The sequence below is a fragment of the Pteronotus mesoamericanus genome, unplaced genomic scaffold, assembly GCF_021234165.1.
Source record: "Pteronotus mesoamericanus isolate MK-2021 breed Mesoamerican mustached bat unplaced genomic scaffold, CSHL_Meso_final scaffold_174, whole genome shotgun sequence".
NCBI classification, from domain to species: Eukaryota; Metazoa; Chordata; class Mammalia; order Chiroptera; family Mormoopidae; genus Pteronotus; species Pteronotus mesoamericanus.
In genome coordinates, this window is record NW_026555309.1 from 16,461,471 (window position 1) to 16,480,145 (window position 18,675).

General features: G+C 42.1%; 1 protein-coding gene and 1 pseudogene across 2 annotated transcripts in view; both read left to right on the forward strand.

Moving 5' to 3' along the window:
- PTDSS1 (phosphatidylserine synthase 1) overlaps window positions 1-18,675 on the forward strand; it is a 63,847-nt gene that overhangs the window by 964 nt on the left and 44,208 nt on the right. For both annotated transcript variants that reach the window (XM_054590294.1, XM_054590295.1), the window contains exon 2: window positions 11,914-12,005. In XM_054590294.1, the coding sequence (XP_054446269.1) occupies window positions 11,914-12,005 (92 nt within the window). The remainder of the gene's footprint in view (window positions 1-11,913; window positions 12,006-18,675) is intronic.
- On the forward strand, window positions 2,402-2,628 carry LOC129084225 (small nuclear ribonucleoprotein G-like; annotated as a pseudogene).

Consider the following 18,675-nt stretch of genomic DNA (forward strand, 5'->3'; position numbering starts at 1 on the left):
TCAAACACGACCTTCTTTACAACACAAACTGTAGACACACATATTACAGTGGACCTTTCTCCTTCTAGCACAACCAGTTCCTACCACCTCTTGTGTACATTGCTACATAGACACAATGCACCCTTAATCACCTAACATACTTGCTGAAATGAGATATCGTCAAGCAATTGTAACAAGCCTGGTGCATAGTAAACACTATGGAATGTTAAACACATAAACCTCACCTAAAATAGTACAACTCTCTCATCCCCCTGAAAACACACACACACACACACACACACACACACACACATACACACACTCAAAACACTTCTAATATATACACCTATGCGTAGGAGCTGCCCCGCCCAACTCTTGACACCCACATCTTAAAACTCTTTGTGACTGAACATGTGGCCTCACAGCCCCAGCCCAGGGAGCTGATTCGTCTCTGGCTCATAATCCCTGGTCCTACGTACAAGGATTTATATTTTCTGAGTGAACCTCTTTAAAGAAAGAAAAGGCATGCTTACCACACAGTTATGGCTTAAAAGACCAACCCCGAGAAGTGTGATTTTGGAGCCAGATGGTTGGTTTCAAAACTATTTGTGTTCTCTGTTAATTTACTTAACCTTTCTCTAAGCCCTAGGATCCACACCTGTAAAATGGGGATAAAATGTGTATTTAACTCATATGAAGGGTGAATGATTATATTTGAGTGAGCCTAACAGAGTATTTGGTGCATGATGCATGGTTAATATCAGTTACTTCTCTCCCAAGATTTTTATCCAACAACCAATGGTTCTCCATCCAGGTCAGCAGAAAATGTGCAAGAGTATACTCAGTGATCACAAGCTTTGGGGGAACTTCTGGTATTTAGAGGGTGGGCATTAGGAATGCTAAATGTATTATGACACATTGGACAGCATTGTACCACAAAGAATGAATTGTCTTGTACATACAGCCATGCGTGTACACGTGTGTGTGCACACGGACACAAGAGCCAATGGTACCTCCCTTGGTAATCATTGCAGTGTTTCAGATTTCCATAAAACTAATAATATCCTCGCACATTATACTTACTCCTTATTTCCATAATTCGACTCTTGGTTATTTTGTGTTTATCTATTTGCATGAATCTACCTAAAGCTTTAAGCAGGGGTGTCCAACCTGCAACACCTGGGGCTGCATGAAGCCCAGGATGGCTCTGAATGGGGCCCAACGCAAATTGTAAATTTACTTAAAACAGTACGAGAGTTTTTTGTGATTATGTGTTGCAGTATATTTAACGTGTGGCCCAAGACAACTTTTCTTCTTCCAGTGTGGCCCAGAGACCCCAAAAGATTGGACACCCCTGCAGGCATATATAACAGTTATTTACTCTTAATGATTGAGGATATAGCTGCTGTTGCTGAGTCTTCTGCTAATGCTGTGCTGTAGGGTGAGGCCAGGCCATTCCACAGTATCCAACCAAGAACACATTTCCAGCTTTGGAGAGAAATCAGTCTTGTCCCTAATTATGGTTTCCCTTAAATACTTCATCTTATCCTCTGCTTTTACAACTTAATTAAGCTTTGTGGCCATCAATTTGGCTAAGCTTCAGTTTCCTTATCTGTATGTAAAATGAAAATACCTGGTATTACCGCACAGGATTGTCTGTCATGAGGTTCACTTTATTTGTTTATTGGTAATTTGCATTTAGCTCAGTGCAAATTGTAAGTGCTCAATAAACATTAGCTGTTATGAGAACATCATTTTATTGTATATTAATACCTTATAAATTGTATTTGTCATTGATTGAAGATGTAGTGTGCCCTATAATTGAGAAAATACATGCCTGGTTCATGTTAACTTCAGTATAACTTCTCATTTGTGGGTTGGCAAGATGGAATTAGTGCAAGAGTTTCTTTGGAAATTAGATAAGTAATTATATTTTATTTTAAATAATGAGAAACAAGAATGAGCAGTTTATTTCAGGCTTTTTTCTTTAATATTATTTTAGACCCCTTCAGAATAGATCTCTCTCTTTTCTAATATAGGAAGTCATATTCTGTCAAAGCATTTGATAAATAGCAGGGGAAAATATAAGAAATAAATATGAATTTAACAGCTTGTCAAAAGTAATGGAAAAGATGTCTGAATTTCAAACTATGGCCTTTTTAAAAAATTATATTATTTCTTCCACTAATCTCATAAAGAGACAGAAATCACATACTGAAGAGCTAATTAATAATAAACTTCACCTTATGTAAAATCATGAGCACCATTAATACAATTAGTACCCACTATATCTTACTCATGTTTTTTAATGATTTGTAACCCTTTAAAGTGGGATATTACAGTGATAGCTCCTTCTTCCTCCTTAAAAGTTGAAAGCACTTGTTAGGAGGTATCTTTGAATCTTTGAGCTTGCTGAGTAGACACCATGAACAAAGCTCACCCTCCCAAGTTAAAAAAAAAAAATGTATAGACAATAAATTAGTTGGTGGCAGATGTGTCCAAGGAATATTGTGGAGATTTGATCCCTTTATGGATCTCGTGACAGATGAATGTGTAGAGATGGCAACTAGTAGGGAACAGAACAATATTGGAATGTTGGTAATAGGAGAAAATAGTATCATCATGTTAGAAGCGTTGGGACGAGTATAAATTGAGTTGTGCACATTTCACATTGCGCTTTCGTTAGATAAGTATTTGTATTGGCCATAAAAAGAAAAAAGATTCAAAGTAATGATTTCCTAAATGAAAATTACTTGTTCTGTACTCTTTTGTAATGATTCTCTCTAGTACTTGATACTTATTTTGTAATAGGATTTTAGTTGGATGACTGTTCACTGCAATCCTTTCAGTAAAACGTAAAAAATATGTCTTAAAGTTTGTTTTTCAAACAGTAGTAGTCTAAGAGAATAGGAGATAGAACACTTGCGGGGTGTCCTGTTACCAGTGTGTGAGCAATAGTACCTGGGCCCTGTCACATGCTCCAGAGGCACAGCAATAATTTAAGATTGTGACAGATTAGGCACCTCGCACAGAAGTCTGAGACAAGCTTGGATTTGTCAAGCAGTTCTATTGTTAAAGAGCAAGTAGGCCAACTCACTGTTAAACCATAGCATCTAAATGTTCTGTCCCTATCACTGTCATTAAATATAAAGCCAGATGCTATCGAATCATTCTCCCCAAGATTTGAAATGGCTCATTTTTGCTACCTTTTAGAATAAATATTTCTATAAATGAAATGCTGTGGCATGTGTTTTATAAGTTTGTTCAGCCAGAATGGGGCAAGGAGAACCTTTGTCTTAAGCTCAGAGTATAGTAATTACATAGGTGCCTCATATTTCCTCTGCTTACAGGGGTTGGTAAACTTGTAAATGCTGAATGGCCTTAGTTGCAAAAAGTCAAGCCTTAGATTTGAAGACACCAAAATCTCCTAAATCACATTCACAGCAGCCTGTCTCTCTTTAAGGGACACCTGGCAATAAAACAGTGGAATCAGTCTCTCCAGTAGCACTTGTCCAACGAACACTGTCACTTACCCAGAAGAGATTGCCTTCCCGCAGCTTGCTGCACCTCCGTGATTTCAACTCTCCCATGCTAGGTTTCTCCTTGATGTGGGATTAAAGCGATGCACAAAGGCAGGGAAATGGACAGATCTTTGATCGGTTTATTTCTGTTTGCTTGTTAATAATGGCTTTTACTTCATTTCCCTTAGTGGCTTTGCAGCTCCACCCCTCTACCCTATCATTAAGATACAGTTCTACCCCCTGGGTCACTTCCCTTGTGGATGCCTGCCAGCCTTTTCTTCTCTTCTCCTTTTAGACTATATAGATCCCATTAGAGAACGTCTCCTGATACTGCTGATTCAGTTGTCTTGGTCGTGTTTCTTTATGTACCTCATGTTCTTTCTCTCCCAGTAACAGAAGGACTTCGTGTCCTTGTTCCCCGACACCAGCTCTATTAAGTGATGGTCCACAGGGGCTGTGTACTGGTGTTAAACCAACCCTGGAGGTGAACAGAGTGCTCTTGTTAACCTTAACATTTCTCTTCCAACAGTGACCTTAACATTTCTCTTCCCCACTTCCTATTTGAATTATATTTTTTAATCGAATTTACATAAGCATACTTTATGTCCTTTCATAGACTTACTTCTGGTATTTTATGTCCCTAATATTATACACTTACTGAAGGTGAAAACATTTCACATATTTCTTGGGGTCTTCCGTAGTGATCGGTGCCTGGGTGGCTTCAAATATTTATTTGGCTTAGATGATGTCTTACCCGAGAAAGATTACATGCCTAGAAAGTGCTGCCTGGTGTTTAGCATTTTTGGTATAATTCTGTTGCCAAGTAGAATACACTTTATCATGTGACATAGTCCTGTAGCCCCAGGTTTCTGTAGGGAAATGAGCAGTTCTTCAGTCTCAGGGAATCCAGAAGCCAGGGCGCGTCCAGTTGGCCGGGACTGCTTCCTGCGCCCCTGGTTAAATTCATTTCAACAACTCAGCAGTCCGTGCTCCGTTCAGCCGGGGTCACGGCCGTCCCAGAATTCACCTAGTGTGTCTTCGCCAGGTCTGACTGGCCTTTGTAGCTTTCAGAGTTCTCCTCTACCCCCACCCAGGCCTTCGCTCAGCAAACCCCCAGCCCTTTGGGATAACACACTCCCAGGCCTGCACTCCATCTCCCTCCAGTCCGTTCTCCACAGGGCTGTCCTCGTGACTTTTAAAGACAAAATTGTGATCCTTTCTGTCCTCTGCTTACAGCCTTTCGCTGGATCTCTGTCACTAGGAAGTGCTGGCTGGACCCTAAGGTCTTTCATTATAAAGTAGGTCTGCTCCCAGCCGTAGCCCGGCCCCGCCTGTGCACAGCACCCAGGGCATGTCCTGACAGTTCGCCCGCCCCACACCCAGCGCCAGGCTGGCTGGTCTGCCCAACTAGAGAGCATCTCCCAGCTGCCTGCCCGTGAGCCCATGGCGTCCGTCATAGCCCACCTGGATGGTCCCCCCTCCCAGACACCTGTTCTGATTGTTCCAGGAAGCACAGAGGAAGAGATATTTATATACTTCCAAACACCTTCTATTATTGTATCTCCCATATTGTAGCATTTGTTTCTGTATCAGTTTCTACAGACCAAATATCTCAGTATTCCTAGGATACACACCCAATGAATCAAATCCAAGATACACATCCAGGAAGAACTTAAAAAATATTACTCTTCTTCTCCTTGAATTGTATGTTAGCTATAATTCTTGGTAAGGATCATAACATTGTATAAAAAAAGCGCGAATGTCATTCAAAGATAAAACCAAAGCTAGTTAACATCTGTCTATGTTGTAACCTGGGACTGAGTTTTCCACTGGGAGACAGGGTCCTTAAACAGTGGCCAGCCTCATAGCAGGACCCTACCTGTGCGTCTCAGTTTCAGGGACTCCTATTAAAGGGAAAGGAAGGAGAAGATGGAGGGGACAGTCAGCCAAGCAGCCTCAGGAGCCAGGATAGAGGCTGGGCTGTCTTGTCTGCCCAATCCCGGGATGCAGCTTAGTCTCAAGGCTGTAAGTGAGTAGTTTGCTGTGATTTCCTGAAGTCTCCTCACCCACTGCCTGTAGCCAGAAATTAAACTGACACAGAACCTGAGTCCAAAACTTTTTCTGAGTGCAAACTTTTTTTTTTTTTTTAATTTTCCTTACACATTTTCTGCTTTTAGGACAACCTGTCTTCCCTGGGCAGTTCCCTGTGCTTGTTGAAACAGGAATTGGACAGGAGTTGGTGTGTTTAAATATTTGCTTGGTCACCAAACACTGGGACAGGAAAGTCACTATCCCTGGACCCTGAGGGCTCAGGCTGTGACTCATCCTCGTGTTACCTGAGTTACTAGGCCCACTCAGCCAAAACTCCTTGCTCTTTCTGGCACCACTATATTGAGAATGTCTGCTGTGTGTCAAGCATTGTGCTGGACACCAGAGGTACCTTGCAGGTGTAAGATAGGACCTGTGCCCTCTAGAACTCAAATTACAAATTTATTGTCATCTGTCCATTTGTATTTTCACTGTACATAGTCAGGGCTATCCAGCATGCCTCTAGAGTGCCTTCTAAATTTAGCAGAGCGAAAAAAAGGAAGTTGCTTTCCTAAACATGTCTGTCCCTATCATATTGGTAAATGTAGCAGTCGGGACCTAGAGCCAGCATTCCAGAAGCCCTGGCCACTGCTTCCACTCTGGCTCTGTGTGCAACTGCGGGCAAGATAAAGCAAGAGCTTTCTTTTCTTCATTCTTCAAGTAAAGATAATCCCCACTCCCGCCCGTAAACTGTTAAGTAAAATGCCAGTTGGGAAAGTTCTCTGGAATGTTCAGAGTACCAGAGACTGACAGAGATTGAAACAGTTATTCTTAAGAGCTGCAGGAAACCTAGGAATTGAGAAGTCAGGGAGTAGTCACAGCATCACAACGGAAAGCCTGAGTCCCTCCGGGGTTTTATTTTGGTTTTTTTGTTTGTTTGGTTTCTGTTGTGTTTTTTGTTTTGTTTTGTTTTGTTTTGCTATAAAGCAAAATGACTTAGTGGAGCTAGACTCCTGAGGTCAGGAGAAGCTGAGGTGGGGATCAGGCAGTCCTGATCGAAAGTTCTGATCTTCCCTGGGAAGCAGGAACCTGAACGTCCCCTCAAAAAGCCTTTAAGAGCAGTGACAGTCCCACAGACAGGACCAGTCATGTGAACAGCCTTGTAGTCTTTTGGTGGGGGGGGTGGGGAGGGTGGTGCATATCAGGTTCACTAGAGACAGTTCCAGCAAATAAAAAAACCACAGCAAAACTTTTCTCTCTGGCTAAATAAAGCAAGCTGGTTTACTTCTATGTCTCATTGTCCCCTTCTATTGTGATTCTTTCAAGAACAAGGGTCCTGTCTGTTCATTTTTGTCTTCTTAGCTCCCCCCACCCCCCAACCCTAGAATAACACCTACCCCGGTGATGGGTATTAGCCTCGTGGGGGAATGAGGGGACATAAATGAAGAACATTCAGACACTGCGAACTAATAACTGGCACTTCCTCTGTGCCAGGCTCTGATGTAAGTACTGCACATGTGCTAAGTTATTTTATCCTCACAACAACCCTGTGAGGTGGAACTGTTACTGTCCTTGATGTACTAGAGGGAGAGGGGCGGGGTAAGCCAGGGCACAGAGAGGCTGGGTAATCTGCCCAAGGTCACACAGGCCAGTAAGAGGTGAAGCTAGAATTCCTGCCCAGGCATTCTGGCCCCAAGCCTCCTCAAGGGGAAAAAACTTGAACTTTGGAGCCAGAGCCCATCAGTAAAATGCAGACTGTGTTTATTTCCCCCTTTTAGGATGATAGGAAGATGCAGAGAGCTAACATGCAAAGCAGCTGGCATTCTGCGTGAGGCACAGATATGGTGGATGTTCAGAGCTAACCAGCTCTTATCCCCTAATTGGGTTTTCTGGAATCACCAATGTGGTCTTGTGGCCTTTGTAGCCCAGTTGGTTTTCATGATTAACTATGGAGGATTTCTCAGTGTATGGTTATGTCTCTAGCTTATTGAGAGTTTAGAGAGGATGAACTCACACCAAGCCATAGAGAATAGCTCTTGTGAGGTCAGGTTGTTGGGAGGTTGGGGGTGGGGAGGACTGGGCAACCTCATGAGCAGCACATTCATTTCTCTCTGGGCACCCACGTCTTGTAAGGGGCTGGGGGCATACTCCCTCCACTCAGGAAACTCAGGGTGTGAAGCTGGGCCACGCTTGATAGGACTCAGATTTCTTGTTAACCTCACCTACCGCCCACCAATCTTTGATCAGAAGTTTGTTCTCCCTGGTCTGTGTGCTTTCAGTTAATCTAGTGACCTTGCTGTCCATCCCTGGTACATGTTTTTTCCTGACTATAAAAAATATAAAACTGCCAACTTTTCAGAACCACTGCAATTTTATTCAGGTTGTTTAATTGCCTTTCTTTCCCCCCCTGAAATTAGGCCACCTATTTGATCGTCTCTTTCTAATAAAATTACTCAAAATTTACAAAGTTACCATTTCATTCATTGTATATCTGTATTTATTACTGATGTGAAGTTCTCATTAATTTAATGTCAATATATGTTTTCAGGTATTTTGACTAGCAAGTAATTTTAAGTAGAGACCGATTAGCTGACTTACTGAAGCCTTTTATTTAATTAAAATTTTAACGAATCAACTTTTTAAAAAGAATAACATGTCCACATTGCTTGGCACCCAAGATATGCCAGAGGGAATGCGGTGAAAGCCCCGTCCCTGCTCCTCTTTCCTCCCGCTTTTGAGAAAACCATTGTTCCTGTTTCTTGGGGAGATTTCCAGAGACATTCTTTGCAGCTATAAGCGCAAGTTACAAGTTATATACATACACACCTACCCCCTTTTTTATACAAATAGTGCTTACTATCCCCACTGTTCTATATTTGCTTTATTTACTTCATGATTATCTCTTAAATTATTTTGTATCAGTTAATTCATAAGAGCTGCTTCATTCTTCTTATGGCTGCTTATGAGGTGAGACCCTAATTTATTTAATCAGCCCCCTTTTGGTGGACATTTAGCTGTTTCTAATCTTGTGCTAATACACATAATGCCCCAGTGATCCATCTTGTAAATATGTCATTTTTGCCCAAATGATGGTATATCTGTGGGGTAAATTCTCATACATGGAATTGTTGAGTCACAGGGTATATGCGTATGTGAATTTACTATGTTGCCGAATTGCCCTCCTGGAGGAAGTTTTAGTTTATACCAACACCAGCGATGTGTGAGAGCGCCTGTTTATGTTTCTTCATGTCCTTACTAGCTAAGTCGCCAAATTCTTACCTTTTTCTATAAGGTGGATAGGAAATGTTCTCTCAGTGTTCATTTGCCCATCTCTTACCACGAGTGAGGTTTAGCATCTTTTCACTTGCCTGAGAGCCATTAGATTTCCCATGCCCGCTGTCTCTTCATGTCCTTTGCCCATTTTTCTGTTTGTTTTTCTTTATCCAGCTGTTCTTTCTGTGTTAATTGATTCGGGGGAGGAGGGGTCTGTATATTAGGAAGATTAACAATTTGCCTTGATCGGAGTTGCAAATGTTTTTTTCCTAGTTTACCACTTTTTCTTTACTGATTTCTTTGTCGTGCAAATTTATCTGTTTTTTTCTTTATGACTTCTGAGTTTTATGCCATATTTTATATTTTTTAAAAGATTTTATTTATTTTTAGACAGAGGAGAAGGGAGGGAAAAGAGAGGGAGAGAAACATTGACAGGTCTTGCGCACCACCAGCTGGGAACCTGGCCCGCAACCCAGGCCTGTGCCCTGACCAGGAACTGAACTGGTGACGTCTTGGTTTGTGAAACAACACTCAATCCACTGAGCCACACCAGCCATGGCTATGTCATACTTTAGAAGGGTCTTCCCTACTCTGAGAGTGTTGTATTTGGTTTTTAAAATTTTTACCATCATTTCTTCTAGAATTCGTTTTGGTTTTTTACTTTTAGTCTTTGAATGATCTAGACTATATTTTAGAATAAAGTATGAGTTATGGAGTCAACTGTCCTTTCCCAGGCAACAGTATTCATTTCAGCCTTGCCTTTATTTTGTGACCGATGAATTGCATGCCACATCCAACTCTCCGATACTATGCCAGTGCATCTACCATGAGTCATACTGGTTTAGGATGAGAAAATTTTTTCAGGAGGCAGCTTGTCATGAAGATCACCATCATCAGAGTCTAGCAGACCTGGTTTTGAATGCTGACTCTTCACTTTCTTACCTACACAACCTTGGGCAAGTTACATAACCTTTCTGAGCCTTTGCTGCCACATTTGTAAATTGATTGGGTTTTCTAGACTTACTCATATGGTTTTGTTGCCTTTGCAGCCGAGTTGCTTTTCATGATTAACTATGGGAAATTTCTATTAATACCTCATTCTACAAATGGGTTGTGACAATTAGAGATAGACTGCTGTTCAGTGCCTGGCACACAGTAGATACTTGATGAAGAAGAACTATTATTACTGTCTTCACCATGACCAGTATCAGTAGTGGGATACTGGTCTGAATGAGGACATTGTGTCTCCCCACTCCCTGTGTGTAGCCGTTCTCCAGTAAAAGCTAGTGTTCCTGGAAACTGGATGTGGCTTCCCTGCTTAAGCCAGAAGGTCTCACAAGGACCCTGGTAATTATCTGGCTGGCATTCTTATCAGGCTGGCGTTCTTAGGGCTGTGTATAACATCTGGGCAGATGTGAAATCATTAGAGTGTCCATTAATACAGGATTGCATTTCGTCGCAGGAGGAAGTGTGTCTGATTCTGTAGTTTGGTTCTGCAACCAGATCTACATGAAGTTAACAGTCAAGCATCGCTTGTCCAGCATCGGTGTTGGTGCTGTTTGGCCATATGAAGATCTAGGAAATGTATATGATCTGTATGACCTGTTATTTTAGTACCTTATGTTCAATTCTGTCATAAGTCTGGAAACTTTTTAATAGAGTGCAGAAACAGTCTAAACAGACATTGATATCTAATTAATGTCTGTTTTTAAAACAACATCACAGAATCTAGTCTTTAAGTATGTAACTTACTATTGTTTTGTTCCATACCTCTTTACATATTGTGATGTCCTAAATTTTTTTTACACTAACTTGGTTTTCTTCTAACATGTTTTGGACCTTTTTTCCTTTAGTGATGTTTAATTTTAATTTAATATTGTTAATTGTCTTTTGAAAGTATTTTCACTGTAGACTTTTCCCATATAAACTCAGCTTTTTGTAATTATTTTAAAATTTGCTACATCTCATTATCTCTAAAATATCTTCTTTCACTCATTTCCACCTCTTTCCTGTCTACTCATTCTCATATTTTTAAAGTGAAACACTTCCCTTTCCCAAACTTCTTAGTAATTGTCAATAATTCAGAAAATCCTACTGTCTTCTGTTTTTCTTTTCACTCTTTTGTTTGCTTCTCTTGAGCCCCAAATATGTAACTAGACCCTTTTTAAAAAATGTAAACTATCAAAACCTAATTTTTCTTCTCCATCATCAATGTTAAGAAAATTTTCATTTGGGAGTTTTTACTTGGTTTTATACAATACATTTTTCTTTCTTATCAATAATTAGTCCACTGATATCTGTTTGAGGGCCTACCATGTGCCAGGCTTCGAGGGTACCAGTGATTGATACCCTGCCTTTAGGAGTTTACTTTCTGCAGAGAAGACAGACAGCATATAAACCAACAAACAGAATCATTTCAGTTATTGGAGCTACAGAGGAGATGAATATTGTAATAAATTAGAAATGACCAGGCATTACAGGGAGGAAGCTCATCTCTTTTCTTTGTAATTCTTCATCTTCTGGTCTGATTTTAAATCTTCTGTCTTGTTTTCTCTTGATTTTTCTTTTAACATGTTTTTACTGATGCCTTCTTTTTACTCCTCATTACTCCCCTTTTCACTAGTCCCTCAGATAGCCAATTGCCCACTTTTGAGGATTGATTACATAATTTCATTGCGTTATGCACTTCCTCCTTATAATCTTGTTTTTCTTTCTGATTCCTGAAAAATTGCTTTGCCACAGACCATACCATGAGGTTATCTGTAGTTATTCCTGAAACTAAAAGGCTTTTCTTCAAAACAAACCTTACCATTTGACATCCTGGGTATTTTTTTTTTTAAACACAGTGATTCTCAGTTGTTTGAGCAGAATGTGTGTTGGTCTGTAAAGTTGCCAGTTGCCTTTCTTGTAAGAACTCGACTTTATTATGAGATTGTATTATTTTAGGAAATGATAATGATCAGTAAGTAATGTATGCAATGACTTTCCTCAGTAAAATAGTTAGCAATCCTCTGCCCCCGCTCCCACCCCCCGGTTTTTATAACATGGAACTCTGACTTATTCTAGTTTTAGATCTGAAAATGAATACTCAGTGTTCTTTTTCTCTTTTCAGGGATGACTCTGTCCCAGAGGACAACATCTGGAGGGGTATCCTCTCTGTTATTTTCTTCTTCCTCATCATCAGTGTATTAGCTTTCCCCAATGGTAAGTGATGTACTGCTTTATCACATTTCTCCTGTGCATTGTGCCCTTTTGGTATTTTTGAGATGCCTGCCACCTAGAAGACCAAAGTAAAAGGTGGAATAAAAAAATAATCAGAGTTTTGTGTGGTGGCTGGCGCCCAGGCTCTGGAGGCAGACTGCCTGTTCTGACGCTTGCTGGCTCTGTGGCCACGTTAAGTGTGCTTCAGTTACTCTATGAAATGCAGATAACAGGTAAGTACTATTGTAAGGGTTAGCTCAATTAATACATGTTAAATGCTGTGAGTAGTGACTGCTGAGACAGTGCAAGCTCTCAGTGAATGTCAGCTGCTGTTCTTGTTGCTATTTTTGTTACCAGCTGAGTTGTAAATGTGCAATTAATTCAGTTCCTGCTTTTTGCTAAGGGCAGGGTCAGTGCTCTGATGAGTATTACTTAGGAGTCTGTTGTGCTAAGTGATCTTTTATCGCAGTAAACTTTGCTGATTATATATTTGGCCTATGACTTTTCATCAGCAGGTAAAAAAAAAGACAATATTATTGTGAATTTTACCCCTATCATGATTACAGAGTGAGGCAGAAACTTTGTTTAGAAATCTAGTTTGGTATTCTGCTATACTTAACGATTCATCCTTTCCTCTGAATTGTCCCTTACAAATCGCTTTAATTTTTCTAATCCACTCCATACCTTCTTCCTAGAATATTATTATTCTATGTAACCATTTCTTAGTGCTCACTTCTGTATCTATTCTTCTACAGTTATGATATTTTGAAATTGTTTGTCTTTTTCATGAGTTATGCTCCATAGGCCCCATCCAGATTTTAAATATCCAAAGTGTGTTTCTTCTCTATCCTATTTATTCAGTAGAATGTACTGTGTAATGTAAGAAGCTCATTATGAATGTTAACTGATTTCTACCTGGAAATGTACCATGATAATAGGATTCCAGTACCAATTCCAGTGTGTATGTATTGGGTGGCATTGTCTTCCATGAGCAAAGAATCCTCCAGCGCCGGTGGGGTGCTCCACAATTCAACACAAGTTTGACACTGCCCTCTCAGAGAAGGGCCAGATCCCACAGGTTAAGCGCTCAGACCCCACGTCAGAGGCCAATTGCAAGTCTAGGTTGTTACCTGTACTCCTGACTGAGTATCTGTAAATCAGAGGTTCCCATTAATTTGCCAGACAGGCTCACAATACTCAGGAAACCAATTTACTCACTAAATGAACCTGTCAGTTTATCACACAGGCTGTTCACCAGCACAGAGATGTACACACACGAAACTCATGGGAGAGGATACTCATGGGAAACTCATGGGGGAGCTTTCATGCCTCTTCTGGGAGCACCACTTTCCTGGCATGTACGCTCGTTCACCAACCCAGAAGCTCTCCAAACCCCATCATTTTGCAGTTTTATGGAGGCTCTGTCACAGGCATGATTGGTTGATTTAATCTTTGGCTGTTGGTGATGGAAGTCACTCTCTAGCTCTCTGTAGCCTGGACTAAGTCTGGGAGTGGAACTAAAAGTTCCAACCCTCTGATCACATGGTTGGCTCCACTGGCAATCAGCCCTTTCTCTGAGGTGCTTTCCAATAGACACCTTATAAGCATAACAACACACTTTATAGCTCTCATCACTTAGGAAGTTCCAAGGGTTTTAGGAGCTCTGCGTCATAAACAAGGACAAAGATCTTGTTCCAAATAGTATGTATTTCTTATAAACCACAATATCACGCATAGCAAAGCCTTCAGGCTCTTCAAGATGGTAGAACTGGGATTTTGTTTGGTATTTTTGCTTATCTTACGTAGCACTCTGTGGATTTTTTTGCTGGTAGCATAATCCAACCAGTAAACCCATGACTGAATCCTTAGGGGATTGAATTGCTGTAGATACCCACGTTACTGGACAGCTGAGTGTAGCTGTTCAACCACACAAGCTTTCAGATTAAAAAAAAATTTTTTTCCCAGTGAAAACCTGCTGTCCTAGTCAGTGCAGGCTTCTCTAACAGAATACCATAGACTGGGTGACTTAACAGAAGACTCGTCCTGAAGCAAAATTTCTCTCCATCTGTGAACCTGAAACCAGAGGAGTTATTCCTCCAAAGGGCAGTAGTGGGACGGACACAAGATAGACATTTCTGTTCCTAGAGGGAGAAATGGAAAAGAAGGGAGGGGTGATGAGTCCAAAGCAAGTCCAAACCCTAGGAAGGCAGATTCTGTGAGATCCTAAATCAAGATCAGGAGGTCTTACGGTTTAAGACACCTGGCCCGGTGCCTGCCCTTTGAAACCAAGGTGGAAGCTGCCCACCTCCCCTCCCCTCCCCTCCATGACCTTTGCACTCTAAGCCTATGATGGAAGCGACAGCCGGCCTGGGTGGTCTCTGCATCACCTTTGGGGTCCTTGTTTTAAAGAATAGCCAACGTTCCCAATCAAGTAACCCTGTGGTTCAGTTCTGTGGGATCTAAGAAGTTCAACCGTCTTCATACTGGGAAGTAGGATCTCAACATAGGAATTGCGGGGAGGGGTACAAGCATTAACACCTGCATCTCTTGTGTAGATATGGCACACATAGTTTGGCCTTCCCATGACAACTGAGGGTTCTTCTAATGTATAATTATTGGGGTGTCAAGACAAGAGGTCCATGATATGGGTAAGTTATGGAATGAATTGCCCTTGCTATAGAGTTCACTTTCTAGGAAAAGTCCTTGATGTCAGACAGCTTTTTGGCTATTTGCCAACTTTCTTTTCCCTCCCACCTCCGAAACACAAAATCTCAGAATTTTAGAATTAGGGAGCTTGGACATTGTGTAGCCTATCCTCTAGTTTGGCGGCGCCATGTTGTACCAGCTAAGTGGCCACCAGCACCATAAATCATTGCATGCACACGGAAACCACCAGAGGCTGTGGGTGGCCGCCTGAGCCCTGGAACCTGGCGTTTTCATACAAAAGTGTAGCTTAAGAACATAGCCCAATGCAAAAGAATACAGCCCAATGCACGACCATTGTAAGACCCATCTCGGGTGGGATACCGACACAAAACCGTCAGCAAAGCCCCAAGGGAAGGGGTGAGTGGGTGACATTTCAGGTGGCGGTGACTGCCACTCCCCTCCCCAGCCCTTCCACCTTCAGTACTCTGTGAAGATGTGCCGCATGCTTCGTTGTCATCAGTCGATGACAGGACCATTATTGGCCTGCACCCTCTATTTCTTGTCTCGTCTGTCTCCAGGCCTACTATTTTTTTTTTTTTTTTAATCAGAGCAGAGTACATGCTCAGCAAATTGATCAGTCCAAAAGCATTAGGTCTGTTCTTTGAGACTTCGGTTTTCTTTGGCTGTGTGTTAATTCGTTGCTTAATTCTTAAGGGTTACTCCTTCACATTTTGAAGGTCTGTTTTGCATTTTGCTCCTCCCCCTCCCCACCCCCAAGTGGCTATTTCTGAGTCCAGAGCCATTTTGGAACTCAGGATCCTAAAAGATTAGTCTCAATAACCATGACGTTACAGCCATTCTGTCCACGAAGCTTTAGCAGGAGCTAGGTTTTGGGGCTTCATCAGCAGATGTTTTTCTTAACATACCAAAGGCCCTGAAGGTTGGGAGCTAAAAATCTATTGGAGGTAACGTTTAGCGTGATTTCTGCTGGTGTTTTCTGCATTCACTAGCGAGGCCCTCTTATCTTCAAAGTTCACTTAACCTGCCCACTTTCTCATGTGGAGCTATGCTTTTAGTTTCCTTCTAAAAATGTGAAAGTTCAGTTTGTTTTACGCTTTACTTATCCCGGCTGTGGGGACTGTGTGATACATACAAAGAGGGGAGGCCCCATAGGGCTCACCCCACTGAGCCTGCGCAGGAGACAGCGGAGGAGGCTGACCCCATGGTTATCACTCACCCGCTTGACATCGGCCGGTGCCCCAGCTCACACATTTTCCTTTCCTCAGGACTGCGCTGGTCATTTCTCGTATTAGGTTCAAGTGTTTTATCTCCCTCTGCTTCTCTTCCTCTCCATAAGTCTCTGGCTTTCTTTTTCCTGGGACTGTGGTCTTGGGCTTAGCCGACCGGTACAGTGTGCTCTGGGTCCTGCAGAAGGCAGGTGGCGGATGTGCCTGTGTTGCCAGTGTCGTCCGTGATCGGCGGGAGCCAGCAGACGACCCGAACGCCCCTACCTTCTCCTGCTCCTGCTCCCCCCCGCCTCCTCCTTCCCCCGCCACCTCTGGCACATGCTCACGCGCACATTCCTCTGTAGGCAGGACAGGCCCCAGACAAGGTTTCAGATAGACCTGGAAAGGGACAATGGCAGTTCAGTGTTCTTCATAAGGATCAGGGTGTTAGGGGAGGGGGCGTTGCCAGGGGTTCCCCCGAAGCCACGTGTACATAGCAAACACAGTGTCTTCCTTGTTTTCTAAAGGTCCATTTATTTACACAGTAAAACTGTTAAGTTTTCCACAGTAAAAAATGTTATTGAATATTTTAGGTGAGGAGTGGCTTTGGGAAGTGCCGTAGAGATGACGGAGGAGTTTGCTGGACCACTGGGAAAGGGTGCTCCTCAGCTGTGTCCCCTCCCAGAGCCAGCATTCAGACTTCACGCCTGTCCAGGCTGCTTCTCTGAGTGGAATATTTATGCCCCTTCTTGCTCCAGTCTTGTCACCAACATTTGTCTTCTCCTTGAAAGGCACTTTTGGAGAAGTGCCTGCAGTGGATGGCATTCCCAGAATGGTTCTATTTTGGCAACTTCAAATGCATTTATCCTTGACCTAGTAAAGCTGCCCTACGTGTTTGAGTTTAGGCCTAAGTATGGCTGTGTCCATAGGTCTTGTGTGTGTGAGTTTATGTATGTTATCTGCGTGGTGGGATTCGTCAATTCCTACAGGAAGGGGGCCCTGTGATTTTTTTGGGGGGGGGGTACAGGGTCTAAATAACAAAGAAAGCCCTTGACTTTCCCCATAGGGTTTTATGACAGGATGCTTTGGCCACAGCTCATAGTAAGCCCGTTTCAAAAGGAAAACGTTTACCTTTGTACATCACCAGAAGTTCCCAGGTAAAATGGTTCCAGGTTGGCTAATTCAGAAGCTTGGTGACACATGAAGAAGATCCAGGTCCTTTACCTCTCTCTGTTGCACCACCTTGGCACATTGGTCCTGACCTGTGCTTCGCTGCCCTCGTGATCTCGAGGCAGCTGCTACCGTGCCAGACATGTGGTCATGGACAGTGTCCAACAGAAGAAAGCCATTTCTTCCTGTGTGTGTTTTCACGAGGGAAGAAACCTGATGTAGCACACTAGCCCTCAGTTCCCTTTGTCTAGGATTGGGTGACGTGGCGCCACCAGACCTGAGGACAGGAAGGTACAGTGCCTAGAGGAGCACGTCAGAGAACTTCAATAGATCTTACTCGCTGAAAGAATAAAAGAATAGGACTGCATCCATCAGCTTAGAATTTACCGATTTACGGTGCATGGGGGAGAAGTGGGCGCTCAACAGTCAACAGCAGGAAGGCCCCTTAGGCTGGAGGGCCCCTTCGTTCAGCCCTGTAAGCTGGTGTGGAGGGAAGCCCTGTGGGAAGGCCGGGGAAGGAAGGCGTCTGCTACCCATGTCACACTTCTTTCCCGTTCTCTTTTGGTTCCCTTAAATGTTTGTTTGTTTGTTTGTTTGTTTGTTTGTTTTAAATACCACCTCCAACCCGTAACTGCAACTGACACTCAAACGTAAGGGTAGTTTTAACAATACCACTCTATCACTGGAGTGTAATTATATCTATGTCACTGGAGTGAAATTAGAAACCTATTTCAGTCTCCAGTTGGCTTTGAGATTTCTTTCAGCAGGTGACCTTCTGGTGCACTTTTCTGGCTTCTGCAGGCTTCCCTGACCCTTCCTCCCCCTTCTGCACCTCCGGAGCCCTGCACCCCAATGCCTGGCCCACAGCGCCCTCTCAGTCAATGTATGTTGGGTTCAGTGACGAATCTGTCAGCAAAAAAAATCGTGGTGTTAGCCTCTCTTTTCCTTGACTTATCTGCAAGAGAAACACCATTCAGCACTTCTTTCGGGTGTTTTAAGGAGAATGAAATAGTAGCATTTCTTGATTTTCCTGATTTTATCTTACTGTTTGTCCTTCAGGCTCATTTAACTCCTGAGCTCAGCATGGTGCTAATTACATCTCTGATATTAGAAGGTAATCCAGAAGGTTCACTGTCTTCTAAATTAAAAAAATTCTTGTCTCCCCTCCTTCTCTGTCTCCTGCCCCATTACTTTTTCTTGTTAAAATTTTTTTTCTCTGGTTTAAAATTTGTATAGAAATAATTTTACTCACTTTTCTAGTTTTTAAAGAGACATTTAAACTTTAATAAAAAAAATCTTACAGTTTTGTCAATTATACCTCAATAAAGCTGAAAAAAGTAATCAAGGAAGAAGGAGACCAAGATGGCCTGAGAACAAAAATGTAAACGTGTAGTTTTTTTAAACAGAATTATACTTCCCTGAGGTTTAGTCCCTTAAACTTAGTTACAGATATAACTGTTGAGGGCAAGTCAAGCAATGACCTTATTTTTAGTCTCTGAGATATTTTTTTAATGCTCCTCCTCTCATGATGAAGACATTTGGTTTCTATTTCTTTTGAAATTAAACTTGCTCTTACTATCTAATTAGAAGTAGGAACTCTAGCTGTAGGGACTGATAAAGAAGATAAAACG